At 41.8% G+C, this 15901-nt stretch overlaps 1 protein-coding gene across 2 annotated transcripts in view; it reads right to left on the bottom strand.

Moving 5' to 3' along the window:
* LOC144646340 (protein LTV1 homolog) overlaps window positions 1-15901 on the bottom strand; it is a 30452-nt gene that overhangs the window by 8200 nt on the left and 6351 nt on the right. For both annotated transcript variants that reach the window (XR_013569393.1, XM_078505893.1), the window contains exons 8-11: window positions 15365-15540; window positions 14889-14920; window positions 14651-14781; window positions 13824-13954 (exon numbers count right to left, since the gene is read on the bottom strand). Coding sequence is in view for 1 of the 2 variants with exons in the window: in XM_078505893.1 (XP_078362019.1) it covers window positions 13824-13954; window positions 14651-14781; window positions 14889-14920; window positions 15365-15540 (470 nt within the window). In the remaining variant the exon portion in view is untranslated. The remainder of the gene's footprint in view (window positions 1-13823; window positions 13955-14650; window positions 14782-14888; window positions 14921-15364; window positions 15541-15901) is intronic.

Below are 15901 nucleotides of genomic sequence, written 5' to 3'. Positions count from 1 at the left end.
CTTGTCGATAAGGTCACAGTTGATGAAGTAATTTTTAGGATTTGAAACATTATTTACCTCAATTGTTTCAAAAAATTCCTTTTCAATACTTGCGTAATTCTCAAACCCAGGCAAATTAAAGAACTTAATAAGACTTTCATTCAGTCCAAAAGTTTTTAAATTGGGCTCTTTTGCTTTTATTATCAATGAACGGCCTGCAATGCCTTTTGTTACAGAAAACATGTTTTTCTCTGGAAATCCTTTTTCAAAAATACTCCCAATGTCATCGAGTGAGAAGTTTCCTTGCCGTATATAACGCGCCTTCTCTTCCTTGTTCACTTGTTTATAAAAAACTATTCCATCCTTTTCCAAACTATTCCAGCTGTTGTAAAGAGAACAACTTAAAAGCCGGATATAGCTTGGTTTTGGAATAGGCTGGTCAAAATAAACAGTGTTCGGATTTTCTTTTGTGGTAACAGTCAGCACAACCATTTTTATATTAAATAAAAATAAAAAATGTTTAATATAAAAGAGGACCATGGATGCAAAAACAAGAGGTTTTATGAAGTGGATGAAAACCCCAGAAGCAACTACAATTTCTAAAGCGGCAAAAGACAATGCATGGAAACCTTTTCTTGCAAAATATCCAAACTCTGACCGAACAAAATTTGTTGCACAGGTTGAGTTCGCGTACAACCACACAGCAACGGCAGACATTTATTACAAGGCAGGGCAAGGCCATTTGATAAATGTTTTTGGCTCTGACAGCAAATATTGGAGCCCAGAGATGAAAAAAGCACTGGGGGTGAATCAAATTTCAGGCGGTTTTCCACAACAGCTGTCACCAAGCGGCGCAAAAGGCTCATCTTTGCCAATTCCCGCGGTTGGATTTCACGAAGCCGCACCGAGTTTGAAAAAAATATTTAACAGCCAAATCAACATCTACGTCACACCAGATCAATATTTCACAACGAAATTAAGAGAGATTTTTCAAAAAACAAAACTGAAGCATACATCAGGAAAAGAGTCAAAAAGGTGGCTTGCTAGCCAAAATATGGGCTATTGGCCACAGCAACTTAACTTTGCGGTATGGTGCGCGACAACAGGCTGCGGTATAAGTCGAGATATTTTCGATGAAGAGCACTCAGCTCTTAGCTTGCCACCGATTGTGCGTAATTTTTATCTTTTTCACGTTTATTTCACGATAAGGCGAATATTGTTTCAGATGGGGGGAATTCAGAGCGTAAGCGCCTTGCCAGGCGACCCCACTTTTAGCCAGTTCGACAACAAGTACGACGTGGCTTCTTACAAAAGAATATGCGCTGAGTTCGGTGTCGACCCGTCAAGCGATTTCCGTTTCACAACAGGCGCAAACCACGGACTTGGTAACGTTTATATCTGGATTACTAACATTGGACCAAACAAAACTGGAGCAAAATACCCCGATTACGATAAATTTTCGGATGAAGGTGGAACTGCAAGCAAAGGTAACTTGATTCAATACATCGAGCCAGACGACGCTGCATATGCACAGGCAGACTGGTTTTGTCCTAACGGCACTGAAGGGCTTACTCAGGCAGGTTTGTCGAGAGTAAACCAGTCGATAGAGGCTTTTGTCTACTGTATTCTCGGTTCGCAGGTCAACGTTCGAAGTAGCATACTTGGAACAGGCGGCCGTGCAAAGGAAGCGCAAAGTGAGTTCCTCGTGTTGGTTGAAGACGCTATAAGGCAACCTGATCTGGCAAAGTCGGTCCAAAGATACCAACTAGCCATCGACGAAGCTAAGGTTCGGCTTAACCTTGCAGTCTGCCCAGGTGCCTGGCTGATGCCCGCTCGTATGGTGATAAACACAGAAAGCGTTGTTGGTTACAATAACCAGCTTAAGCAGGCTGTTGTTGGGATGAAATTAGGAGTGAATGATGAGGTTAATAAAGCTACAAAAAAAGCAGCTCTTAAACTGATGGCGGGAGGAAAATCAAAAATCAACCCACCAAACAGCCACCCTTCAAATCCTATACACAAGAGCGCCACAGCAAAAAAAAATTGGACACCCGCCGCAAGCGCTGCTGAAACACCAGCAAGGGACCTTTACGGTCCCCGTCCAAAGGACGGCAACGCGCAAAGCGCTAAAGCTACGAAGGCCGTAGCCAATGATTCACACGAAATAAACAAAGCAACTGTCGCTGTTGGCGCGGTTGGAGCAGCAGCTTTGCTCTACACCCTTATGCGTTAACGTCTCTTTTTGATGTATTTTTCAACAAGAAAAGCAACCACAGCAAGGATAAGCAGCCAGGTGTGCTCTGCAAGAAATCCAATTACTTGACCAGCGGTTTTGAAAAGAAATTTCGCAATCGAGCCAATGAGACCAGGCAGAGCTGATGCTACCTTTGAGCCAATATCACTTAGGCCTTTCCCCAACGCTTTGCCGGTTGCCTTCAACGCGTTTGTAATTGTTCCAATAACAGAACCAATCGTGACACCAGCAGCAAGAAGTATTGCTGTTACTGTCACGCCATATTTTTTGAAGATCTCTTTGATCCTCTCACGAAGTGGAAGCGCCCTTTCTCTTTCTGCAATCTGCGTTTGCAAACGCCCGAGCTCCTCGGTTCTTTCTGCGACTCTGTCTTCCGCTGCTTGTTTTTCAGATGGCGAGGCATTATCATCTTCAATAATTTTTTTGTCTTCCTCGTTTTGTTGTTTTATCTCGGCTTCTTTTTCTTTTAAATCATCCAACCCTTTTGTGTTGTTGAGATTTTCTTCCAAAGTGTTTCTTTTGCTCTCTTGGGCAGCGCGGACTGCCCTTAGTTGGTCGCCTTTTTTTTGTTCTTTTGCCTTATCTTTTGCCAGTTTTTCAAGAGCAGCAACTTCTTTTTCTGAGTTTTTTACATCAGCTTCAAGATTTTTATTTAATAGCTTAAGTCTTTCTACTTCTGATTTATTTTCAACAGCTGACCCAAGTTGATCAATAATGGCGTTATTTCGCTCGATTTTTATTCTTTTTTTTTCTACTTCTTCGATGGCTTTTTCTTTTTCTGATGCGATTTTTTGGGACTCTTGAACTTGGATTTCAGATTCTCTTAATCTTCTATTGGTTTCTCGTATTTCTTCATTTTCTTTCTCAATAAGTTCTTGTGCCATTGGTCCAAGTTCTTTCCTGATTTCTTTTGTAAGACTTGGATTTAGCTGTTGTTTACCACCTGTACCCCTTTTGGTGGTGAAAAGGTCATACAATTTTTTACCAGCTCCGGCCATTTTTACTTGTAATCTGCCCTTTAGACTGTAAGAAGCTTCAAGATTTGTTGATGAGCTTTCTGGAAACACCCCTTTTAGAGACTTCCATGCTTTTTCGCTCATTGATTGCGCACTGTCAAGCAAAGGTGTTTCTTCGTAGGATGTGTCTGGCAGCCCGCTCTGTTCGTGCTGCATCGTTTGCATTTCATGTTGTTCACCCCCATGGTAGGGTGTGGATGCCTCCCCGGGCTGAAATGGTCGGGTTGTGTCGACCTCTTGTTCCTCTTCATCATCGTTATCACTGTTGTGGTCAAGATCTCGGTCCAAATCATGGTCCTCGTATCCAAACTCACCACCACCTTCCGCCATCACGTAATTTATATATATTTTCAAATTAAACTTTTCAATTTAACAATAAAACCAATCGAGAGATGGCTGCTGTTCAAGAAAACCTTCGACCGGGGCGCACAGAGAAAATACTCGGCGCACTGAAAGCCGAGCGCGCGGTAAAACGAATCACTTTTGACCGCACAGAAGCCAATCCAGAGGAAACGTTGTATGTTTCAGTGCCCAAGCTGAACGAAAACGAGGTCATTGTGCCCGGCTCGCTGGCGCTGCGCTTCAACATCGACTTGAGCGGAGGCCATGCCAACAACTTTCTGGTTGACAACGTCAGCCGAGCTCTGGTCGACGATTTTGTTGTAAAGTACGAAGGCACCGTCGTGCAGGACACGGTTGGCTATGGCATCTACAAAATATTTGAGGATTTTTTCCTTTCGCAGGAGGAGCGCGACGACAGGGTGCCAGAGGGCATTCAGAGCGAGGACCTTAACAAAATTCGCTCAAATGCTGGCGATAAGAAAGCTTCAGGAGTCGAAGCAGAAAAAAAGCTGAATGAGATATATGGAAATAAATACCGCATCCGCCTGGATCACCAGATTTTAACTGACCATGGGGCATTTTATCCTCAGGCACTATACAACGATCTTGTGTTCGAACTGAAGCTCGCGGCAGCCGAACATGTGGTCAGAGGCTCAGATACAACAAAACTAAAATACAAGTTGACAAACATCCAGCTGGAGTACGAGATGATAAGAAGCGAGGAAATTGCAGATGAAGCGTTCAGCGCTTATTCGGGCGGCAAAGAGTTCGCTTACGACCACATCCAGCGTGTTAAAGTGGTGACTTTTGCAAAAGGCTCCGACACACGTCTGAATCTAAGGGTCAACCCGCAGAGGAGGTCCATGAAAGGTATCTTGCTCCTATTTATTGAGCAATATAACAAAGGTGCAAGGAGCTCGGAAAAGTACATTAACCCGGACCTTACAAAAGTAAGCATCACTGTCAACGGCTCGCCAAACATGCTGTACAACAACGGCATCGAAGGAATGGACATTTGGGGAGAAGTTAAAAGATTCTACATGAAAGAAAAAAATAAAACGCAGCACATGACTCTGCAAAAGTTTTACACAGAAGACAAGTTTGGCCTTCTTATTGATCTGCGTTCCATGGCTGACCACTCGATGCACGGAAGCGGCACGCGCCTTGTGAACACAAAGGACGGTGTCCAGCTTGAGCTAGAGAGGAAAGCAAGCGGCTCAGGTAATTTGAACTGCCACATTTACGTAATCAGCGACGCCCAAATGAATATACTTGGCAGGCAGTTAGAATCTGTGCTTTTATAATGTGTGCGTAAATCGCACACACTTCCCCGCAAGGGGAAATTTTTTCTTTGAAAAAGTGTACCTTAGGTACATATACGAACGAAGATGGATCCTGCCAATATACCCTTCAACGCCCTCATTGTGGGACCAACGAACTCAGGAAAAACAAGATACGTGGTCAATCAGCTTTGTGGCCCTTTCCGAGGCAAGTTTGACTACATCGTGCTCATCTGCCCGACTTTCGAGCACAACAAGACTTATTATCGCTTTGCTGAGGAAGATATTCGATTTTTTGTTTTCATTTGCGAGCAGCACGAGGTGGAATCTTGGTTAAGGCTTTCAAGATTTCTTTTTGAGGGTACGAACACGCTTATCATCCTCGACGACTGTGCTGCTTCGAAAGATGTAAAAGGAAGAACAGGGGAGTTGGTGAATCTTGCTTTCTCTGCTCGCCACGCAGGCTTGAGCATATGGGTGTTAACTCAAAAATTGACAAGCATAACATCCTCATTCCGCGAAAATGTTGCGGCAATCGTTTTCTTTTACACCCCCTCTGCCAAGACCACGAAGGCAATCTTTGAGGATTACGCTGGCGAACTTGCCAATGAGGATTACAAAGAAATCATTTTAAAGCTAAAAAAAAATAAGTTTTCGCATCTTGTCATTTCTCATCGCCACCCTTACGGCACAAAATTTTCTTATTGAACATATTTTTTAGAGTAATAAATGGCTGACCCGTTCGCAACTTCTCCTCCCGAGAGCGTCAAGGGCGCTGCAAGTGAACAAGAATTAGCTTCCGTAATGGAACTGCTAGGAGCTGAACCAGAAAGTACAGAAAGCGCTATGGCACTCATTCAAGGCCCTGACATTCCTGCTTTGCGTGAACAGCTTGCAATCCTTGTTTCAACAGGAAAGTCCAAAGAAGCAATCGGTGTGCAGCTGACACACGAGCAGGTGAAGCGCTTGACAGATAAAGAAGTTGAAAAGTACTTAAAGAGATATGAGGCATACGTTGGATCCAAAACAACCGACAGCTTGATTGACAGCTTTATTTTTCTTGTTACTAAAGTCGTTGGTATGGCCGTAAATATCAAGGACGTCAATGATTATCAGAAGGAACTCAAAAACGACTACATCATCAGCAAAGAGCTGTCCACTTTGGCAGGCGGTCTGGCTTTGAAATGCGGCCGCTTTCTTGCCGTTGCAAATGCTGCGCTCATCACAACAAAGCACATTGATTTAAACGAAGCTACAAAGTCGCACACTTCGCTGTGCGAAGCCAAAGGTGCTTAGTCCCAAAGATGGCGCTGACACAAACACTACTGAAGATTTTTCTGAGAAATGCTAAGAAAATGCTAAGTAATTACTGAACAATGCTTAGAAATTGCTTACCAAAAAATCTTGCTGAGCAATTTTCTATTTAAATATTATTTTTTTTTCATTATATAATGGCCGAGCTCGAACCCCAACTCCGATCGCTCAAGAAGAACAGAAACAAGTTACTTCAACAACTCCAGCAACAAAGCCTGCCAAAAATCCAAAGCGAGTTGCTGCTGGCAAGCTTGCAGCTGAAAAAACAAAACAGGCTCGTGAAGCACAGAAAAAAGCTGCTGTCGAGGCTGCTGCAATAATTGCAAAAGAAAAGGAAAAGAAATCTGCTGCTGCAAAGCTGTCCGGAGGACGGGGACCACAAGGGTCCCGAAATGCAACACCACCGGACGTAACGGAACCAGCTCCGCCCGAGGCTCAGCCGCAATCAAGCGGTCTCACCACAAATCAATGGATATCTTTGCTTGGTATCGGCGGTGCAATCGTTACAACTTATGTGAAACGCGAAGACATAAAAGGCTTTATAAACGAAAAAAGAAGTCCAACATTTAAAGCTCCGCCAACTCTTATAACTGATGACACACCAGGGGTCCCAGAGGAACCCCGCGCTTTGCGCGTTACAGCAGAAAGTATTGGAAGGGTTGCAACGCGTTCTTCAGACACGCCTTCGACAATCCAAAATGCCATTAGACCTCGCAAACAAAGAGGAATCCGTCCGATGGATTAAAAAAAAATAATTTTCTTTTGAACATTTCTTTTTCATTTATTATACCGACAATGTCCCTTGGTTTTATTCTTGACAACCTTGTTAAAGGTGCAGCTATGGCTGGTATTGCATTACTTTGGTTTGAATTTTCCAAAACTTGCGTTAAAACCGCTATTCGGGTGCAAAAGGATGAGGATACAATTTTTAAAAGAGGTATAAAAAAAACAAAAGAAGTTGAATCTGGTGAAGAAGTTCCAAAAAAATTTTACTTTACGCAATTACTTTGCTTCGCAAAACGGTGAAGAATAAACAAAAAAATTTTTCAATTGAATATTTTTTATTATTTTATACTGAACCGCCATGTCCGACAACAAACTCGTAAAAACGCTCATGGATGCCGCCACCATCACAGGTCTTGCCGCCGGAATCGGCTGGGCTGCCAAAAAAGTTGTAAAAGAAAACTTCACATCCGACCCAAGCAGCAGTTTTATGAACTATGTAAAGTTCACAGCCGTCATGGCTGGCAGCGTTGCACTTAAACAGTATCTCGAGGACCAGAAAATTCTCCCAACCAATTAAAAAAAAATTAGAATAGTATAATAACAAAATGGCAAGCGTCGCGATTATGGCTGGCGGAGCTATCTTGAACGCTGCTGCTTTCATTGGCGGCAACTACCTTGCTCGAGCTTTGGGTGGCGGAGATGACGCCGCTTTAAAAGAAAAAGAAAGACACGACAAAGCTCTCGAGGCTTACCAGGCAGCTTACGCGAAATACTCTCGCGACCGCACGAAGCTTCTCGACTGGATCGAAACCAACAATGAGATCAAACAGCAAGCGAAACAAAACTTTACGAACACAGACTACGCTTTCAAACTCTACAACCAGGCACATCCTGACAAACAAATGATTCCTCCGAAAGAACCCAAGTTCTCTGATTTTTATCAGCCAAGCGAGCAGCAGAAACAAGGTGAACTGATGTTTGTTGGCGCAGGCGCTCTTGCTCTTGGGTACGCTGCCTTTCGGTTTCTTTAAACGTTTCTTTTTTTTCTTGTATACGCATGGATGCAAAGATTTTTGCGGAGCAAAACTTTTCGAAGAAAATCTCGAAAGTCTACTATAGCCCCCAGGGATACTGGAAGGGAATTGCTGCGATAAAAAAATTAGCCGAGGCTGCCAAGGTTTCCGAAGATGCTGCTAAAAAGTGGCTCGTTAAGCAGGCCCTTTGGCAGATCTACCTTCCGGCACCACGATACGTTCCTCGCCCAAAATTCGATGTTTCTTCTCCAAACGCGGTCCACCAGGCGGACCTTCTTTTTCTGCCACACGACAAACTGCCGCGAGGGCGAAAAGTTTACAAATACGCTCTGACTGTTGTTGACGTTGCCAGCCGTTTCAAAGAGGCCGAGCCTTTGGCCTCCAAAGATTCAACTGAGGTTGCAAAAGGTTTTCAGACAATTTACAGGCGAAGTGCACTAAAATGGCCACAGATGCTGCAAGTTGACCCTGGTCGCGAATTCATGGGAGCTGTTACCAAAGAAATGGAAAATCACAAAACCTATATTAGACGCGGGCGTGTTAACATTCACAGAGATCAAGCTATTGTTGAACGTTTTAATCAAACACTGGCAGGGCGCCTGTTTGGCTATCAGTACGGTGTCGAGATGACCCTGCCATCTGGCCAGCGGTCGACAGCGTGGGTAAAAAGGCTACCCGAAGTTGTTGCCGCTCTGAACAACGAAGTAACCAGTCTTACTGGAAAAAAACCTGCTACTGCAATCAAAGAAAAGGCTGTTTCGTCCAAACCGTCCTCAAAATATACAAGGCCTGTTGGCTTGAAAGAAAAAAACTCCCCTCTCTCGTTAATGTGCGCTATCTCTACCAACCTGGCGAGCTGGAAGGCGGCGTAAAAAGGGCAACAGATCCGATTTGGTCATTAAAAGTCTACAGCATCGAAAGGTCTGTTACTAAACCTGATCAGCCAGTGCTTTATTACTTGCACGATGGCCCAAAGCGCGGCTTCGTGCGTGAAGAATTGCTTGTTATTCCTCCAAATACACAGTTACCACCAAGCACTTAGTGCTTGAGCCCCTTGGGCTCAGAAAAGCTATAAAAGTTCTGTTTATGTAGGTGTTTCGCAAAACTTATACCCGTAAGCATTTGTATGTATCCCATCATCCGCTATCCATCGCTTTGAGTCAAATGGCGACAGCGATTTTTTGTTTACCACTATCGAATACATCTCGTGGGCATAGCTCCTCAGCATGTGCATTTCGTGAAAGCTTTCCTTGTTTTGAAAAAGTGTATCTTTGAAGTTTTTATGATCTATTTTTTTCTTTGTCACACACTCTTTTACCCCCTTTGCTTTTTTTATATTTTTTTTGTCTTCTGTCATTATTGAATACATTTTTGGCCTCAAACAAACACACTCTGAAATTAGTTTTCCTGCGCATTCGTCTTTCATTTTTCCCAACACCTTTTTGTTTTCGTTTGAATGAAGTGAATGCTCTTCTGGGTAGTCGCTTGTGTCGTACTTGTCAATGTTTTTTGCCATGTCCGCGTAAACGTCTTCTGTTTCTATCTCAAGCAAAAGGCTGTCTGTGTCTGTATACAAAAGCTCGCAACGCTCTCCATACTCCTTTTTCAGATGGTTGTAAAAGAAGTCATACATGCATAGCTTGCTTACGTCAAGGATAGACATGCCTGTGTAGACCGGTTTATTAAGAAAAAGCTTACTTTTTCGCATGTCTATTCCAACCAGATCGTTTGAAAACATCACATGCCTTGAATACAATGGGCTTGCAACTAATTTTCTTATTTTCTTTTTTTCGTCGCTGCGCACTATTCTTATGTCTACACGGTTTCTCAAGTTTTCCATTGTTTTTCCAAAAACTGAGTTATTCATTAGCTTGTAAAAGTTCTTTTCAAAGACGCTTTTCGCTTCTTTTCGGAATTCTGTGTTCATCCGGATGTACGGCTCCATCCACGCCTCTTGTTCAAACTCTAAGACCCTGTGCACTTTTTTGAGTTTCATTCCCTGTTTTAGATAAAACTGCAAGTTTCGGTAATGCACGACGTAATTGGTTTTGTCTTCAAGAGTTAAAACAAGCTTTTCGGTGTCTGGCAGGTGCAAATCAAGATTTTTTATTGTTTTGTTTTGGTAAGGCGAAAACATTTCTTTGTTTATTTTCTTTTTCTCTGGTGCTAATGGATAGCTGTTGTGGGCTTCATGCAGCTCTTTCGGGTATTCCAAGTCCACCTCTAAAATCCATCCAGCTTTTGCATACTCTTTTTTTTTCGTTATTTCTTTTTCTGTTGGCATAACCTTTTTCCATCTAAATCCACTTTTTGGAAGCGGCTTGCTCATTGCCCACCCGTAAAGGTTATTCGCATCGAGGTACGTTATGTATTTTTTTGGCTGGCTCGGGTCAAATCCCTCAACATAAGGGTTGTTCGCCTTTGCATACCTCTTGCTTACCATCGAAATCCCGCCTCTTATTCCCCTTTCGACAAAAAGATGCATTTCATAGTCTGTAAGTAACTCAAGCTCCACGCCTGTCTTTTTCAAGAGTGCGTCCCAAGCAAGGCCTGGCGTCGTGTAATAATTCGCGGGATCCAACCAGTACTTCTCAAGACAGAGTTTTCGGAAGCTTTCAAAGACGTCGGCTAACAGGGTCACGTCTGTCTTAACGTACAAATCGTGGTAGTCGCCCAGGGTCTGGCAGCCAAAGGTTTCCCACACGTTTTGCGCGTGTTCGTACTCTTTATCCGTTATGTTCTCATCATTAAGTTTGCTGTAAAACTTTTCTTTTTCAGGCAAACTTGTTTCGCTAAATCTTTCCCATGAGTCCATGTATTCGTAAGGATAGATTCCCTTTTTGCAAAGAAGTTCAAAACTTTCATCAGACAACTGTGTTGAATTAGATTTTGTTATATTTAATTCCTCCTTCGGCATCGCTTTTACAAGTGAATCAAGACTTCCTTGAAGAAAGTTTAAGCTGTCAATAAAACGCAGTCCGCCAAATGAAAATGTGATGTATTTTTCCATGTTGTTTGCGACACATTTTACCTCTTTCTGTGCCTCTTTTGAAATCTTTGACATTGCCTGCATTAAATGGTGTGCATCATAGCCCCTTAGGTTGTGAAATACAACTGGTATTTGGACATTTTTTGGATTTATTCTCATCATCAAGTTACAAATGTTGTGCGCGGCTCCTCGAAACTTCCCTGTTATGTGGCAGTGGTCCTTTACCACATCTTTGTAGTTCGGCTGGATAAGCGGCTTGTGGCACTTCAAACATTTTTTTTGGTTTTTTGCGGCCACTATGTGTGTGTTTTGTGTCAGCTTTTTTAGCTCATAGTGGTGTTCGGTACCAAGGCTTTGCTCCGCTTTTTTCGTGCTGTAATAACATTTTTTGTGAAGCTGCCCAAAGTAATTAAGTTCACCATAATACCCAATCCAAACCGGCAACGAGTCTAAAAAGTTTTGTTTTATCAGCGTTTTTTCGCAAATGTGGCAATCGGTTGCATTTTTGAATTTTTCCCAGTCTTCCGAAGTCATCACAAGGGGCTCTGGCTTTGACAATTCTGTTCTTATTTTTTTCTCTTCGCTTAAAATGCAGTTCAAAAAAACTTCAACGGCGTTTTCTCCTCTGTAAACAAAAGGCTTTTCGTGTTTGCCGTCGCTCCTCACGGCCGTGTAAGAAAATCCGCACGCCTCGTGCTGTTCCGTTTTGTCCGTGTAGCTTTTTGGCTTCAGCTCCTCAATGTCTTCCCCTTGCTCTTTTCTCTTCTTGCGGTCCTCGGGCGTTTCGCGTTTGCATCCTTGCATCTTTCTCAGCAATGCCTCAAAGTCGGCGTAAATTACAAAAGGCGCTTTCATTTGTTTTTGATAGTTTTTAAAAGAAAGAGTGTTTTTCCCCTCTTCCGGCATTTCGATTCTTGTTGGCCTGCCGTTAACTCCATTGCAATATTTTTCGTGCTTTTCGAGCAAGTCTGCTCTTGTAAAACCGGTCAAGCACATCATGCAAAAGTGTTTTTTGTTGTGTGATTTAGTCTGATCGTAAAGAAGAGCGCTTACTTTTTTTACAAAACAGTAGTGCTGAATTAATCCTGACTCAATTAACATAAGGTTTATACGGGAAATGCTATTTTCTTTTTTGCTTGTTCTGAGAGGTATCACACAGTCGTCTTCCCATCCAAACACATTTATTGCAAGGTTGTTGTTTTGCGCCTCAAGCCTGTCAATCTGCTTTAGAGGCGTTGGAAAATCGATTCCATTGTAGTTTATTCCGTCGTCAACTGGGTATCTGCTTGTTCTTTGCGGATTTTTCCCATCTCTTGGCGGAAATAATGCAGCTCTCAAAGCCCATTTCAAACATTCGTTATCCCTGTTTTGCACGTTAATAACTGCTTTTTTGTTTGCCAATTTTGGTGGTAAAGGCAGATAACTCCCCCCTCTCAATGGCTGATAACGCGCGACATTGATATACGCCATTTCTATTCTTTCAATTTTCCACCCCGAGCCCTTCTCTGACCAAGCCTCAATTTCTCCCTTTGCTTTTTCGATAAATCTGACAAACTCTTTTTCGATTTCTTCTTTGGTGTTTTTTGAAAACACGTGCGGTTCTCTTTCACTGAAATAGTGGTTCATGTGTTGCGTAACTCCGTCTCTTTGTATCGAAAATTTAACTTCAAGTCCAAAGCTTGCTTTTAAGCTTCGTAAGTCATCAATTTCGCTTTCCAAAAGATCATAAAACTTTTTTTTGTGTTTTTTTGCAAAAATTAAAAGATCTTTGTTGTTAGTGTCAGTTTCGGGTATGTTCATTTTCCATACTCTAAGCCATTCGTTAAAATCGGTGTGGGCGAGTGAAAAAGACAAATTTCTTTGGGGGTTTCTTTGAAATTCACGGAGGTTTTCCTCCATCATAGCTTGCAAAACTTCTGACGAATATCTTGCGGCAGCCATCTGTTGCATATACTTAAGAAAAATATTTGTTCAATTGAAAAATAAATCTAGCACACAGGTGGCGCTCTCTGTTGCTGCGGGCCGTTAGAGGTGCCGCCAACGCCTTTTTTGCAACTCGTTTCGCGAGAGGGGTAAGAAAGGCGTCTTGCGTTCCGCACACACATGTAAATTAGGAGTTGTGGACACAAATTGTGACAAGGAGCGAGGCGAGCCCGGGCGAGCCGAGCGAGTTGTCACAATTTGTGCCACAACTCCTAATTTACATGTGTGTTGGAATAACAAATTACTTTATTGAGGTCTAACAGTAATTTAATTCCAGTCACACACAGAAAATTCTCTCCTAATCTGGTAATCATGTAAGTTCTCCTCTCAGAGTATGTGTTAACAGCACAACACAAACTAAGTTACAAAGAAGAAAACAACAAGTCACACTCAGAAGTGACAAAAGAACCCTAAAACAGGGAGCTCAGTCACAAGAGTTGTGACTTATTTACTGTCCCACAAGTGTAACGCAAAACCAGCGAGAAAATAACACCGGTCTGCTGACTACTTGTGGATTTTAAAATTACTTTCTCAGACCAGCAAGAGCTCTAACCCAACCACAGTGTTGTGCTTAAAAAACGTAACCTTTTGATATTTGAAATATCACATTTTAGTTCTTGTTAACTCTACCTTAATTAATTAATTAATTAATTAATTAATACAATGTAACTTAATGTAGTGTAAGTAATGTAAGCAATTGTATTGTAAGTAATTATCCAGTAAGTGATGTAGGTAATTGTCCCGTAAGCAATGTAAGTAAGTGAACTGTAAGTTGTTTTTTTTCTGTGTTTTGCAATTAAAAAAAAAAAAAACTCTACCTTACACGATTTGCTATTTTACTTTATTAATAAAAACTGTTAAGGGAAATATCACACCAATGAGCCTCGTTAAGATCATGGTACTCACTTAAAATTGATTCACAGTCCCATTTTTCTTTTGGTTCATCAGTGATTCTGACAAGTTCATCTGGAGCATTGTCACTGTCTTCATCATTATCACGACTCATGCCAGCTCCACTTTCTTTCATCTTGGGCAAGCTGGGAAATACATTTTAAGATATTACTAGTATTACATTGTACATTCTTGACAAGGTTAGGTGAATTACATTCTATCTTTAAAAGCCCAGGGCAAGTAGATTTGTAACTTGAGGCCAGGGTGCAAAGCAATTGCACTTGTAGCTGTAGCCAGGATGTATTGGCCCGAAAGTGATTATTACTAGCCCAAAAATATTCTTTTGCTTACAGTGTATGATGCTTCACTTGCCCATCAGGCAAGCAAAGGATTAAGTACACCAGCCCAACCACAAAATCTACTAGCCCCAGGCTAGCAGACACTAACTTCTTTGCATGCTGAACTTCACTAGCTCATCAAGCAAGCAACGGTTTTTATGACTATAAAAAAAAATATATATGTGCTACTGTAGTTATAATAGCATCAACGCTAATATTTATCTTACTACATATACATGTACCTTAAATTTATTCTTTTCGGACAGTTTCATCGATCTCTCAATCCTAATGATTCAAAAGATCATTTCTCTTAACTTATCATCACACATATCTTTGAATGTTGTAATGAGAATTTCGTGGAATATCAGTCAATGTTGGATACATTACATTGACAATATTCTTTATTCTCATCACCTCTCTGCTTGGTAATGTACCAACATTGTAAGGAGAAATTACTTTATCATCATTTGGGGCATTACAGGGTTATAGAACTCCAAAGCTTACTCTTGGTTTTGTTGGCTTTCAATAAACTCTTCAGCTAGAGCATTAAGTCGCTCGCTGCCTGGGTCAACAGTCCCCTCTAACTCCTCATGATCCAGTGCTCCAATTTCATCTTCCTCATACTCTTCCATTACCTAAGAATTCAGTTCACAAAATAAGTGAGGTTGAGTCGGTCCAAAGCACATTAGTCCGATCAAAACTTTGTAATTATTTTTGGAAATGACTACTACATTGTACATACCTTTTCAAATCGTTCATCGATGAGTTTCAAACCTACATGTAAATAACAAAAGGAATTCAAAACTGAGGCCATGTTTACACGGGACCGGTCCGGAACCGTTCCAAACCGAACCTGACCTGTTTACATGGAACCATTTGGAACCGATCCAGGTGTTTACACGGGACCGTTCCGGACCAGTTCCAGAACGGTCCCGCGTAAACAGAAGGCCTATCCGGTCCGAAAATTGGACCGGATCCGTTCCGGACCGGTCCCATGTAAACATAGCCTGAGTCACTAGGTGCATCAAGCTAACAGATACCAGGATAAGCTCTGGCAGCATTGACAGTTTGGCCTGACTGAACCTTAAACAGTCAGTCAGCCCACATGTTAATCTGTCCGTCAAACATTCTGACTTTATCTTATCAATTTACAATTATAGTGAATGTCGGGTATTATTTTAATTTTTTTTGTGAACATAATCATTTGCTTTTTCCAACCTTCATTCCTTCTTATGACAGATGATGTCATGGAATAGTTTGTAAATCTTGACTTGGTTTCCTCCTCCTCAAAGAATGACATCCCATCATCTGAGCCTGACTCTTCAGCCTCATCCGAAGGGAACAGATCATCATCATCATCATCATCATCATCACTCTTGATCAAGTCATCGTCACTGTGGATCACAAAATTTAAAATAGCACTGTCAAGCCTGTCTGTGATTAACCAAGTCTCATCCGGCCGTATTTAGTTTTCCTTATTTTTTTCTTTTTAACTTAATCTGCAGAATCTGTAGTATAATTTTTTCAAATGAGTAGGAAATGTCTTACACCCGCCTTTCAGTGTTAGGCTAGATTTTATGTGCGTGAAAAAAATTTAAAAAATTTATATGAACGACTTGCGTAAACTTTACCTTCTGAACTTGTGGGCTTTTTTGCATGAAAGCAACACGGCTATGCATCCCTTTTAATTGGCTCATTTCAAACAGCACGTTGAAAGACGATGTTCAAAGATGGATGTAGAGAGAGAGCTACATG

This window comes from Oculina patagonica, chromosome 3 (assembly GCF_052425735.1).
Source record: "Oculina patagonica isolate OP01 chromosome 3, crgOcupat, whole genome shotgun sequence".
Lineage (NCBI taxonomy): Eukaryota > Metazoa > Cnidaria > Anthozoa > Scleractinia > Oculinidae > Oculina > Oculina patagonica.
This window is presented reverse-complemented; position numbering and strand designations above follow the sequence as displayed.